Below are 14,338 nucleotides of genomic sequence, written 5' to 3'. Positions count from 1 at the left end.
AGGGGCGTAGTTCATGCTTGCGGGCACGTGGTCTTTTGTGGCTAGCCACGAAGCCGGTGGAAGCCCCAGGAGAGTTGTCTGTTGGTTGATGAAGAGGTGGTTGCCTAACAAAATTTAACTTGATGATTAGTAAACGATGGTGTGTTTTGTAATCCCCATGGAATCCTTTACATTTCAGTGGGGTTAATTAAGTTTGCCATATTAAAGTACAAATTTTATGTCCAGGTCACTGAATCTGAAGGCGAGGCTGGAGCAAACTAAAACTAATTGAGTTTGAGTATTAGCCCAAGCATGTACAGATGCATGCATGATGGACTAAATCCTAATTTCTAGGGTTTCATGGTAGCAGCATTACTTAAGTTTTAATTTAAAATTTGGGCTTATACTTTCCGTATTTCCTTTGGGCATTTTTAAAAAGTCTCTAAGACACTTTTCTGGATTCTGTCAATAATAGCATTTCAGTAATCCCCAGACCAACAAACTATTGACGACAGCCCCTCACGAAATGCTTTTGAAATTTCCCATAGACTCGTGAAATATCAAGTTATTCCTAGATGTTTGAAATACCCTTTCCAGACTAAGCTGCCTCACTTTATGGTCGTGTTGCTCCATAAATTCTTGACTCTTAGCTCTCTGAAATTTAAATCAAAGTAAAACAAAACCAATGAGCACTTTGAATTTATCCATGAACTTATAAGCAGTTGTATTTATGTGTAATCTGCTTATTTTAGCCATCTGGGTAGTGGGATATATGATATGGGCAGATGAACATTTTTATTATAAGCAAAGAACCTGTTTATTAAAGTTTACATTAACCTGGAAACATCTTTATGGAAAGAGATTCTACTTTATTCAGTATTTTAAAATATTTTGGAAAAACAGCACTTTCTACTCTGACAAAAAGAGTGACTTAGTGAGGTCCTCAAACAAAATACAATCCCCTTTTTCCTGTCAAATGATCCTAATAAGCTATGTGTCATATAGAGTATGTTCTTCACAAATAAGCTTCCTATTGCTAAACCAACGTATTGTTTAAGGGGAAAATGTCACCCACAAAACAATACCTCTGCCTTAAGGGAAAATAGAAAACTAGATAAATTACGGAGGGTTATTAGATTATAATAGGATTCACAGCTATGTTTCTTGGAATTAGGGGCAACCATAATCCATTTAGGTTTGCTTCAATCTATCCTTAGCTACTTAAGCAAGCTTTGATGGGGAGGGGTGAGAAAGTTTTAGTCTTATGAGTCATTGCTTGGTGAAGTCTTAAAATACGATGAAACTTTTTTTTCTAGCAGTGTGGTTAGCAAGTAAAACCAACACATATGAAACAGCAGAATAATTAAATGCAGGACTATCTTACTGGGAGGAGTGAATCTTTTTTAGATATATGTTTAAGTACACATTGATGCCTTATGCTTTTGATCACTATTATAAACATTCAAAAAGATGTAGAGAATGAAACAGGTATAAAGAATATGGTACCTGTCTACCCACTACTCAGTTTAAGAAATAAAACATGACTGTGTTTCCTCCTGATCACATTTCTCTTCCTTTCCCGAGAGGTAACCTTGCTCCTGCTTTTTTAATTTTCAGCTTCTTAGCATGGTGATGCAGCACTTGACCGATGGTTGGATAAGGTTTTAGTTAGATGGAGGTACAGAAGGGGGACATCCCTGGTATGTGTGTAGTGGAGGAGAGACTAGAGGTAGAGTAGCCATTCGTTCTGCATTCCCTTGAATAAATATTAAATTCTTGTGCTGTGAAAAGTACTGTGTTGGATGCTATTTGAGATGGGTTATCAAGCATAGGTCCTTTTTTCTTGGAGGCTTAGAGTCTGGTCAGGGATTAAAGACATATATATACAGAGTAACTATAGTACAGGGGTGAGGGAGTAGTGTTGACTAATCCAAGCTGGGTGACCAGTCGGGTGCAGATGGAGGTGCTGTGCCGGGAAAGACTTGCTTGGAGTACTATGCCTTGATTCACTTGTTGGCAAAGTATAGGATGGAGTGGGGCAGGAAAGGGACTAGAGTCAGGGAGAATGGTTAGAAAATGATTTCAGTAGTTAAGTGAGAGAATAAGATCTCAAATTAGAACAGGGGCCTCCCTGGGGGCGCAGTGGTTGAGAGTCCGCCTGCCGATGCAGGGGACACGGGTTCGTGCCCCGGTCCGGGAAGATCCCACATGCCGCGGAGCGGCTGGGCCCGTGCGCCATGCCGCCTAGCCTGCGCGTCTGGAGCCTGTGCTCTGCAACGGGAGAGGCCACAGCAGTGAGAGGCCCGGGTACCGCAAAAAAAAAAAAAAAAAAAATTAGAACAGGATCAGGAAAAAAGTGATACAGGAAGATTCCTGAGGAATTGCAAGGATCTGGAAGCCATAAGAGACAAAGATGATGACATCAGGGTTTTGAGACTACATTAACCAGACACTAGGAGAGAGGGACCTGTCCATTTTGGTTTGAGTTCAGTTTCGGGCATGTTGAGTTTGAGGTCTGGGCACATCTAGGCAAAAGTGTCCAATGAACAGTTGGAAAAATCAAACTGGGGCTTAAGAAAGAGCTCAGGCGGTAAATTGAGCAGCCTTTTACTTAGAGGGAACGTGATGAGGTTAGGTGCATTACACTAGGGAAAAGGTCATTGAGAGAAGAGACCTGAAAACCTCTGGTATTTTATTTTTGAGCTGTGAATAAGGTGGAAGAAGCACCAGCAAAAGGGTAGAAGAACCCACAAGACCACACAGTGTCCATGGGTTTCCCCTCTGAGTGTCTGATGTGACAGTTGCCACTTTCTTCCTTGCAGAGCAGAGTATCTGCCAAGGTCAAAAATTTACAGGAAAATCAAAAGAGGAGATGGGGCATGAAAAGAGAGTTACTGTGCCTAATAGGGCTGTTTTAGGAGGCTTGTGAAGGTGAATGAGTTTAAGTTGTAGGTATGTGATAAGGAAATGGAATTGCTGAGGTTATCTTTTCCGCCTAAGAAGCTGAGCAAGTAAGGGAAGATGAGAGATCAGTTAGTAGGGTGGAGGGAGTCTGCGACTATGGTTTTATTTATTATTTTTATGAGAAGGGAGAATTTAGTACAATTGAAGACTTAAAGGTTCTACAGGAGTGGGACATGGACTTCTAGGCATCCCTGAGACCCTTGCACAGGGTCTGTGAAGTCACAGCTCTTTGCATAATAACACTAAGATATTTCCATTTCTTTTGCATTGACAGTTGCAGTGATGGTGCAAGGGCAATTGTTGGTAAGACTTCTGATGCCTTAATACATGTTAAAGTAGGGGCTCCTGCTATTCTAGGGCTACATGTGGTATTTTTTTTTTTTACCAACACCCACTTGCAGCAGAAATAATAATTCACTGAAAAATGTCCTTGAATGAAGCCCTAAAAATAATGAATTTTAAGTCTTGACCCTTGAATACCCATCTTTTTAATATTCTGTGTGATGAAATGGGAAGTCCGCAGAAAGCAGCGTCCACTGTGTGCTGAAGTATGATGGTTGTCTCAAGGAAAAGCCCCTGTGTAATTGTTTGAATTGCAAGCTGAACTAGCCTTTCTTTAAAAAAAAAAAAAAAGAACATCATTTTTACTTGAAAGTACAACTGACAAATCAGGGTTATTCAGAATTGGGTATTTGACATGTTTCCTCGAAAAGGAACAAAATGAACACCTCACTTCAATTAAAAAAACAAACAAAAAATCCTGACAGGGATTAGTTGCCAATGATACAATTTGACCTTTCGAATGAAAATTAGGTTTTGGGGAATTTGCATCTGTCGCAAAAAGCTTGATGGCTTCCCAAGACTTTGCTATTGAGATCTGTGGTGATGTTAATGAGTGTGATATTTTGGTGTTGTATAATAAAATGTGTCAACACTTGCAAGATCTGCAAAACCAGTATTTTCCAAATGACCCAGTGCATGATGTTAGAAAATCTTGCATGGGTAAAATCCATTTGAAGCATAAAACAGACCATTGGATTTTACTGTAACAGAGTACAGAAGTTCACTGATTCAGATTCAGATCAACATTGGAACTCACCTTTAAGAAATTGCTACTTGTCAGATTGGGGAGGTGTCAAAGAAGAATATATGTAATTAACTGGAAAGGTTCCTCCCTTTCCCAACTGTTCAATACATTGTTCTCTAAAGCCACAATTCTTCACATGCTTCAACCCATAGAACCTATCACAACAGATTGAATGCAGAAGTAGACATTAGAATCCAACTGTCTTCTATTAAATCAGACCTTAAAAAGAATTTGCAAAAATGTAAAACAATGCCATTCTTAACTTTTTAAATTAAAATACGGTTATTATCAAAAATATTATTTGTTAGTGTAATTTTTATTAACCCAAAATGGATTAACAGAGATTTTAACATTCTTAGTTTTAATTTCAAACATGCTAAATATCAATAGACATAACCCATATAAGCCCAAGCTCTTTGGAGTTCTTACTTTTTAGCGGTGAGCTCTGATACTAAAAGATTTGAGAACCACTGGCTTAGAGGAAGGAAAAGAGAGGGAGAAAATAAAAATAGGTGAGAAAATTGATTCACAGACTAATAGTTATCTAGACTGGAGAGGATGAGGACTTAAAGCGGCAGTGTGACTGAAGAGAAAAAGGCGAATTCAGGAAACATTTTGAAACAGGAAATGGTAAGATTTGGTAACAATTTCAGTGTGGGATGCATGAGATGAAAAGCCTAAAGATAACTTATACGATAACTATGTTTTGGTATTCCAGACTAGAAACCAGTTATTGACAGAACCAGATCAGGTTCATGGATAGATGCTCCTCTGTAAATAGTATTTTTGGAAATTGAAGGAGGAGGGAATGGCGATGCCTTAGGAGAAGGAGTAAGCAGAAAGAAACAGGAAAATGTTTGTGGAGTAGAAGGCAAGGAAGGCAAGAGGTTTAGCAAGAAGCAGGTCCTAGACAGGTAGAGGCAGAGGAAGGGATTTAACATCAATCAAGGCTGTGTCTCACTTAACAGACTTGATTCAGAAGTACTGTCTTGGAAGCTGATGTTAAGTCAGTGGTTCACGGTTACCTGCTAGTGAATAGCCAAGCGTCATCAACAGTGCCCAGCGCTCTGTTGAGGTTGAGGAGACTGAGAGTGGAGAAAAGGCTTCTCTTGACGGCATTATCACTGGTAATCCCCAGGCACTTCCAAGGTTCTAATAGCGTCTGGCTTTAAAGAAGGCAGAATGATTATATGGGAAATGAAAGCAGTTAAGTGTGGGCCAAGTTGGAACAGTTTGATAGCAGGAGGGGATTTGTTGTCTTGAAGGAATAGTGAGTTCAGAAAAAGTTAAATTAAGGCAGAAAAATTCTAAACAGAAAACTATTTTTTTTTCCGTAAAGAGAAATATATGCACATTAAATATAGAACGGAAGCCATGAAAACAGAAAATGAAGTAATAGTGAGAAAGTGGGCTCTTGGTGTTAAAATTGGTAGAACTAATGACCAACTTTGGTACAGTGTTTTATCTCAAAGATATTCGGCTCATAAGATGTTTCTCACATTTGTTTTGAGCTTCACAATCTTTAAGAAGTAGGTGATGGCCACTTCCCTGATGAGGAAATTGAGGTTTAGAGAGGCTCACGCTGTAAGGGATCCAGAATAGCTTTAGTGTGGGGAAGTCTTTTCCTCTGAGTCTGTAGGGGGGGAGGGTGAGGGGATGGTTATTAAGGGGACAAATAGGTTTGAAGTTAGGATGGAGCCAGTCACCTTGTGGACCGTACCTGGATGTTGGCACCCCAGATGTGATCTAACAGGTGTGAACAGGTGAAAAGAGCCAGGCAGGGAGTGATCAAAGAAATTCCCTTTGCCTTTCTCCATGTGATTATTCCACAGTGGTGTAATAGCAAGGATTTCATGAGAACATTATTGGGAGGAATATCGCTCTCCACTTACCTAACGGGTTCCTAGGGAGTGTGAGGCCAGATACTCTCTCACCTCCAGCTACAGTCATCATAAGTTCTTTGGCTATTTAAATCTATGAGATGTGAAAGCATTGCTAAGAGATGAGGTCTTTCTCTCCAGCCCTTATCCCACTGCTGTGGGGTAAGGTACACCCATTATTGATGAGTGATTTAATATTAACTACACAAATGAAAATAGACTATCTAGAGTATCCCATTGAATTTTGGTTTGGGAGTCGTTCTGGAATCATTAGCTCAAAGAAAATCCTATCTGACTGTTCAAATCTCAGTATTTGGTAATTGACTATGGAAGGACAAATACATTTCCATTTCACAGTCGAGTGTATCAGTGTGTGTTCCCAGGCAACTCATCTCCCCCAAAATGGCACTGTCACACTTCACCCAGGGGTCCTTCTGCCAGAATGAAAAGTTCAGCGAGAGACACTCTGTGCATTAGGGAAGGAAAGATGCGGACAGCTTGACGTGGATTAAGGAATTCAGACCAAAGGCGACTTCTGAGGGGAAGGTCACTAGGATGACATTTTAGTAGAAAGAGTAATATGAAAAGACAGTTGGGAAGCTTCTGGAAGAAAGAAAATTGTAGTGGCTTAATGGATGCCAAAACTGCAATAAAGAACATCTGTTCATTCCTCCCAAACCTGGGTAGATTTTTGGAACGTTGGTAGCAACAAAGACCAGATTGAACAGTTAAGAGAACAAGTTAATGATGAATTTGGGCATCTCTTGTCTCTTCAGGAGACTGGAATGGCCACTGCTCCCCAACTTGTCTGAAGGGGGGAAGTTTAGATGACTAGTTGTCTTTGAATTTATACACACACACACACACACACACACACGTGTGTGTGTGTGTGTGTGTATATATATATATATATATATATATACAGTGATATGCGTATATAAAATTATTATTTTCTTAATGAAAACCTTGACAATCTGGGGTGAATCTGCTGCCTCCGGCCCCCCTCCCACCCAGGACCTACACAGGATGCGGGTCTCAGAGTGAGCCATTGGCTGTGGCCCTGTTTGTAGTCAGGGTAAATTTCGTGACGGCAGCTGCCAACTGGGAGTAGTTTTTGGCTCTCTCCCCAGAGTGTTTCAGGTTGAACCAGAAGCTAGACATTCTGGGGCAGGTCACAATTGGGAAGCAGTGTAGAGATTGTTTTGAAAAGAAAGTGGGGTGTGGAGTAGAGAAAGTGCTGAGTACTGGCCCCTCACCCACTTCTTCCCCTTTCCAGCTGCATCCTGTTCTCTCCCTCCCGTCCAGCTGCCACACCTAAGATAAAGTAGCTGCCCTGCCTGAGCCTTGGGGCAGGGGAGGGCGGCACTGATCCTGTTCTGAAGTGGTCCAGCCCTTGGGTGTGCCTGGGTCATGCTGATTTGGTTTGGTTCCTGGTTTCCTTTCCCCAGTGCCCATGTACCTTAAGAGTCAAAATGTGGTTGGAGATCTCTGGTGGGAAGGGACCTTCTGTAGAGTAGCTTTGAGGGTGTGGTTGACCTGCTCTGGGGTGGCTTCCTTACCCCTGTCATTGGTTTGGGGCCACTGCTCCTTCGTGTTATGGGTTTATCTCAAATGATCCAGAAACATCAGGGCTCTTTTAACCCACAACGATCAAGCCTTGGTTATTTTATCTCTGCAGTATTCTAGAGCAACTGAAAACTGTCCAAGCTGGGAAACAGCTCTTCTCACCCTAAACATTGGGAGCTTTTGAGAGCAAGCCAAGGGGTGGGGTACTTTTCCTTCTTTGAGGATACAGTCAGCCTAGTTCCTCTTACAGCTGCCATCCTGGGAGCATGACTTAGCAAAACTCATAATGTGGGTGAGTATAATACAGATGGTCTTCTCAGCTCTGCTTATGTTGATTTTTGTAGTTCCTTACAAAAGGCAAAGTTAGCATTGAACTTTGGGGTTGATGTTGTAGCTCAAAAGTAATATCTCGAATTTGTTCTTTCCTCATTTTATTTTTCTGTGACCTATTATCTGTAGATTTCCACATCCAGGGAAAATTGTTCATGAAGGTATGGATCTAGGTACCTAGACAATTAACAAAAAACAACAAAACATTAAGAGGAACGACTGTTACGGGTTGTATGTTGTTCTTAAGCTCTAACTTTTGTAGGCACAGTTAACTTTATACGTTATTTCATTCCCTGATGGATGCTGACTTAAAACTGTAAGAGAGCTGTTAGAATGATGTGAATATCATTTTGTCCACCAAAATTAAGTTCCCTTAGGCTTTGGATACAAGATTAATCTACAGCTCAACATTTAAGTCAAGTCCAACAATAAAATTATCTCGAGTGCACCGAGCAAGATGACCAGGCTTAGGGCATCCAAACATGCCCTGTGACCTTCAGGTGGAACGTGCTTCCAGCCTTACTGTGGAGTGTGCTGAGAAGACAACCCATTTTTCTGCACCTCCCCATGGACAGCAGGGTGTACTACTGGGCCCTGTCTCTTAGGACACAGTTCACTGGGACTTAAGATCTTTGTTTCAACGTGGATCCCTGATGATTGACCCTTGGGTTGGAATTCTGGTTTTGACTTTCACTCCTAGGGGGTGTGCACAGGAAGTTTCCACTGAAGTGGTCATGCCTCTTTCTTGTTAAATGAGAGCTTGCATTTCAGTCCCCCTCTGCCCCCGCATCTAATAGCTCTGGCAGCATGCCACTTGGATTTTACTTTATTTCAGCCTCCTGTTGGCATTGGACACACTGTGCTCTTCAAGAGTAAGAGGAGTAGGCCTTTTTCTGCCTTTGGTGTCTGAAGTACCCATTTTTCATGCCATGGAAGTAGGAATTGCCATCAGAAAATGACACCGTGTCTCCTGATTCGGGTCAACAATTTCACCCTTTGCACTTGGAGTTTCTCTTTTACTGTTTGCTTAACCTGTCACAGTCTCTTAATTAGAATGTATTGCTGGCGGACAGGCAGCATTGTCAAACTTTGTGCGTTTTATAAAAATACGCAGAAGCACCAGACAGGCAGCTGTAATGCCAACTCCTCCAGATGCGATACTGAAATTCCAGAGAGGGGTGTCTTTCATTGTTTTCTTTCTTTCTTCCAGAAGCGAAGGCCGATAACGAACCGAGCTGTTCGCCAGCCGCTCAAGAACTGTTGACAAGGCTGGGATTTTTACTGGGAGAAGGGATTCCAAGCTCCACACACATCACCATTGAAGAAAAAAACGAAACCATGGTAATGCCCGAGGAGGACACTGCATGTCATACTTGCTCAGGGGATGAATGAAGGCATGACCGTCTTCCCCCCTCCCTGAGTGGGGAGGTCATTGTTCGGGCCAAATGAGTCTGGGCTGCTGCGTGTTGAAATGCATTTCAACAGTGTGTTTGTGAATCTTTGTAGTTGAGGTTGGGGCGGTGAGGAGAAGCAGAAGGGTGTAGAATTTACGAAAATGTCCACATTAACCTGATCAGCACCCGGAGAAGAGTAGCGGAGTGAATTAAAGCGGCTGAGAGAATTCCTTAGTAACGACACTACTTTTATCTTTATAGCACCGTTCTTCTCATCTGGCTGCTTTGGTGTACGCTTTCCTGTGCATTTTTATCCGTTGAAATTTTGGAGGGTCAGTGGGGTGAGGAAAAGATTTATAGGAGATTATATATAGAGACAAAATAAAATGAGATCAAATGGTCCATCTACGGAGGAGCACTCCCCTTCCTAGGGAACAGCAGCCTGCCACATCTGAGATGAGAAGTGTACGTCTGAATAGCAACGAGGGGCCGGAGCCTCTGCCCCCTGCGAGGGTCTCAGGGAGGGTGTCATGCATTGATTAAGATCGCAGTGGCCACCCGTCTCCTTCCCCTGATCGCAGAGCCCATAAATCTTAAGGAATCGAACCAGGTTGCAGTGCTTGTGAAACATTACAAAAACAGAATTCCCAGATTTAACGCACAGAGGTCAAAGAACCCATTTGTCTTCTGCAGACGTTAAATGAAAGGGAGTCTGCCTGTTTGCTATTTCTGCTCTACTAAATGCACATTCCCACTAAATTATTTCTAAGACTGCCCTTTTAAGAAAAAAGAAGATGGCAAAGTCGGGGGAACAGAACTAGGAGATTTCTCTTTTAAATGTTGGAAGACCGTATATATTAAGATCGCTAGATTTGAAGAACAAAACAAAACTGTTTTCCATTTTCCGGTTTGTAGTTTCATTGTTTCAGCATCAAAAACAAAGGGATGTGTAGCTGCGCTAACTCCTCCTTCCCTTCATCTTACAGTGCACAGCTCTGAGCCAAGGCATCAGTCCTTGCTCCACACTTACAAGCAGTACCGCGTCTCCTAGCACCGATAGCCCCTGCTCAACCTTGAATAGCTGTGTCAGCAAGACGGCAGCCAACAAAAGTCCCTGTGAGACCATTAGCAGCCCTAGTTCCACCCTGGAAAGCAAGGACAGTGGAATCATAGGTAAGAAGCTCACTCCTCGGTCATGTACTGGCTCCGTGCGTTTCAGCCAGAGCGTTCACCAGGCACGTCTTAAGAGGGTTTTAGCATGCGCGGTTTCTGAAGGTCGGGCCTGCCCTGTCCTTTGCAGATAGCACCGGCTCCATGGACAGCTGAGAGGATGAAGCATTGGCTTTTACGTTCCTTGGTGTTTACTTTTATAACCCTGGGCTCATTTGGTAAAAAATTTTCCAGATCAGGTCTGGCCTGGGAAGTTACAAAAATCTTCCCTCCTCACTGAGCAATTCTACTTGATGGGAATCGGGTCTGGATAGGACACACCGTAGGGCAAGGAAATCCCTGCATATTGAGAAGTCTTCCCAGCTCAGTCTCAAGGTCACTGATCTCCCACGTATTTCTGGGTGTGTGTTCTTTAGTTTCTTATAACGGCATCTGACCACTGTTCGGAGGCCAGGAGTTTCTAAGGAAACCTAACTGCCCACACACACCCACGCCCATACCCACAAAGTAGGTGTGCTTGTGCTGAGCTGTGAGTCTGGAGACAGAGTGTAGTCCTGACCCTTAGGCTGCTTGACTAGGTGACTTGAGCAACATTTCATTGAATTCTTTGCACACTTCTTTCCTTCTCAAAGGAAATCAAAAGTAAGGCTTCTGATTAGGTCAGTAGTTTCTAGTCCCATGTTCACAATAGCATCAACCAGGGAATTTAAGAGCCCTTGTCTTTACATACTATCCCAGACAGAGTGCGTTCGCATTTCTGCAGGAGGGCCTGGGCGCCTGTGTGTCCCAGTCTGCAGCCTGGTGTCTTTCGGGGGAGCCGTTCGGGTCTCTTGTGTGCTGAGGCCATGCTGCTGTCTGACACCAGTGCTCTCCTGCACAGCTCAGCCCCTCCCTGTTGCCCAAGTGATGCACTTATCTTTGAGGGATAGTTTATGTTTTATGTATGTAACCAAATGCAGTGACATTTGAGCTTTGTTTTCTCCAGTCGCCTGCAATTTCTTTCAAGTGTAATTTGAAAAACCCAGCTCTGCAGGTTCATCCAGTTTTATTTTGGCGATTGCCCCAGAAGATCTGTGAGATGCCTAGGACTGGGTAGTGGGCTCTGTGAGGGGTCGGTCAGCACGAGGAAGGCAGTCTCTTCCCTCAGTTTTCACTTGGATCAGGATCTTCTATGGGTTTTTGTTTCCTTTTTGTTTGAGTTGTCTCATTGAGATATAATTTGCATACCACAATATTCACCCATTTAAACCATTGAGTGGACTGTGTTTATTCAGTACTGTGCAGCCATCACCACAATCTGATTTCAGAATATTTTTACCACTTCAGAAAGAAACCCTGTACCCTTAGAAGTCACACCTCGTTTCCCCGCACACCCCAGCCCTACTCAACTGGTAATCGACTTTCTGTCTCTACAGACCGGCTAGCTCATTCTGGACATTTCATGTGAATGGTGGGTTGTGGTTTTTGTAGCAGGTTTGAATTCTTTTCACTCAGCTTCAAGCCCTTCCAGTGAGCTTATTCTGCTAATTCCCCTTTCTCATCTCACTCTGCTTCCCCACCTGCTGTTTTGTCTAACAGATTTTTCCCAGTGTTACCTCTGTTTTCATGCCCCGTCTCTCTGAGCTGCCCACCACCGAAGGATCTCTGGTATTAATTCTGTGATAGCCAGATGACTTTCTTTTTTTTTTACAAATTATTTATTCATTTATTTTTGGCTGCTTGGGGCCTCCGTTGCTGCGCGCAGACTCGCGCTGTCGTAAAGAGCTGGGGCTACTTTTTGTTGCGGTGCGCGGACTTCGAGCCGTGGTGGCTTTAGCTGTTCCAGGTGACTTTCTTTACAGCATTCTTAGCCTTCTGCAATGTCCTCTCCTCCTCAGAGTTTGTCTTCCTTCAAGAAATTGGCTAGCGCTACAGATTTTTTTTTTTTTTTTTGACAGCCTTTTACTTCTTATTCTGGGTTCTGGCCTTGACGTCTCATGCCTCTGATTATGGCCAAGCCAATTTCTTGTTTTGACAGAAACCCTTTCAATGACAGAAAACTACCCTCATTCATTCATTCATTCTCACTCTGTCTCTTTCTCTCATTGAGAGATTGCTGCTATGTTAAAGGTGTTCTAAAGAGGGAAAAGAAAAGGTGCTGGTTGGTCTTCTGCATTGTCAATGAACGACTGAACTGCAGGAGTATTGAGGCTCTTAATTAGTACTTGATTTAATACAGTCCCTGCTGAGCCCAGACCAGTGAGTCCCCCTATTACATGCTCTCCGTAGATCTCAATATTTTCAATTTACTTATTTTTTTCTTTTTAATTTTTTTTTTTTTTGTTTATTTTATTTTTGGCTGTGTTGGGTCTTCGTTTCTGTGCGAGGGCTTTCTCTAGTTGCAGCTAGTGGGGGCCACTCTTCATCGCGGTGTGCGGGCCTCTCACTGTCGCGGCCTCTCTTGTTGCGGAGCACAGGCTCCAGACGCGCAGGCTCAGTAGTTGTGGCTCATGGGCCTAGTTGCTCTGCGCCATGTGGGATCTTCCCAGACCAGGGCTCGAACCCGTGTCCCCTGCATCGGCAGGCAGATTCTCAACCATTCCGCCACCAGGGAAGCCCCTCGGTTTACTTATTTTTGTTTTGTTATTTACTTTTGTCTCCACATAGTTAGGGGGTCTCATTTATCTTATTCTGGCTGTCTACTGGGCTCCTAGCATGGTGTTGGGCATGAGAAATTAAGGAAAGAGAATTGTGGCTACTTACCAAGTTGCATTGCAGGAGGCAGTGGTTTAGTTGGTTTCTAAGGAAGCTATGTGGGATTCCCATTCCAAGTTGGCATTGTCCAGTCTTTTCATGTCGTCTGTATTTTAAGTTGTGTCTTGTCGTTAAAGTTAAATGACCCACTTCATGTCATTGAGGCTGTCCTTCCTTCCTTGACTCAGTCAGCATGTTCCCTTAACTCGGCTGAACAGGAAAAATGGCAACGATTGAGATGAAAGTGGGAGGAACTGGGAAGAGGTTCCTGAGTCCCTCTTTCAGCAAAGACCCCCTGCTTCATGCGACTGTGCTTCGTGCCCGGTCACCTGATCTCCTGCAGGGAGCGAGGACCATAGGTGGCCGAGAGGGAAACCCTGTGCTGGTGACAGTGTTTCTCTGTTCTCTCTCCTTCAGGGACCTGCAGAATTAGAACCTGTTGCCAAGGGACACATTGGAGGTGTGGTAGGGAGGAGAAGGAAAAACAAGCATTTCATCTCCAGGCAGACTTACCCACAGCTCTCTGTGAAGAGGTGGGCGTGGCAGGGCCAGAGGAGGGACGAGCTTCCTCCTGAATCAGTACAGGGTACGCAGGTTCCGTTGCCGCTTCAAGGAGCAGGGATCTGTGACTCAGTTGTGGTTCTGTGATTGCTGGGGGGTGGGCAGTGACGAACATGTCTGTTTTATAAGGTGTAGCCTTTGGGCATCTTAACTGTTCCACAGAGTAAAATATTCAAGAACACAGTGATCCCATTGGGCACCGATGAAGGCGAGATATGTTGGCTTCCTGCTTTGGGAGGCCCTGCAGCTGCTTGTAAAACAGGCTGGTTAAGATTCATGTCCCGGATTACACAGGGCCTGGAGAAGGGAGGAAGAGGCTTTCCATTTAATTTTCCATTTGAAGTTGTTTGAGATTTATCAACCCATGGAGCTCAGGTTGGAGTGGCAAAGGTTTGGGGGTGGGCTGACGTAAAGAGCACACAACTCATGACATAGCAAGCTTTGGGAAAGCTGTAGGCTCCCATCCAGGGCTCAGACCAGAGCTCCACGTACAGTATTAGCACAGTTTATTTAGGGGAAATTTCTAACAATGCTAACCCATCCTTAAAAATTCCTGGGCCTCCCCCTTACTATTCAAGGTGACTTCCTTCATGATGATTCTATTCAGTCTAAATATTTTTGCCCAACAGATGCCGTGAAGGGAAGTTTGTGTTCCCACGTGCCCAGACAGCCTT

The 14,338-nt window shown here is 43.4% G+C and overlaps 1 protein-coding gene across 8 annotated transcripts in view; it reads left to right on the top strand.

Moving 5' to 3' along the window:
* Positions 1 to 14,338, top strand: part of TANC1 (tetratricopeptide repeat, ankyrin repeat and coiled-coil containing 1) — a 233,235-nt gene that overhangs the window by 146,380 nt on the left and 72,517 nt on the right. For 6 of the 8 annotated variants that reach the window (XM_067741822.1, XM_067741816.1, XM_067741819.1 and 3 more), the window contains 2 exons: positions 9,017 to 9,147; positions 10,187 to 10,373. In XM_067741822.1, the coding sequence (XP_067597923.1) occupies positions 9,017 to 9,147; positions 10,187 to 10,373 (318 nt within the window). Of the gene's footprint in view, positions 1 to 7,372; positions 7,769 to 9,016; positions 9,148 to 10,186; positions 10,374 to 14,338 lie in introns of those variants that run through there. The other 2 variants (XM_067741820.1, XM_067741817.1) reach the window with 2 other exon arrangements.

The sequence above is a fragment of the Pseudorca crassidens genome, chromosome 6 (genome assembly GCF_039906515.1).
Source record: "Pseudorca crassidens isolate mPseCra1 chromosome 6, mPseCra1.hap1, whole genome shotgun sequence".
NCBI classification, from domain to species: Eukaryota; Metazoa; Chordata; class Mammalia; order Artiodactyla; family Delphinidae; genus Pseudorca; species Pseudorca crassidens.
Note: the sequence above shows the minus strand (reverse complement) of the source record. Positions and strands in the feature narration are given on the sequence as shown.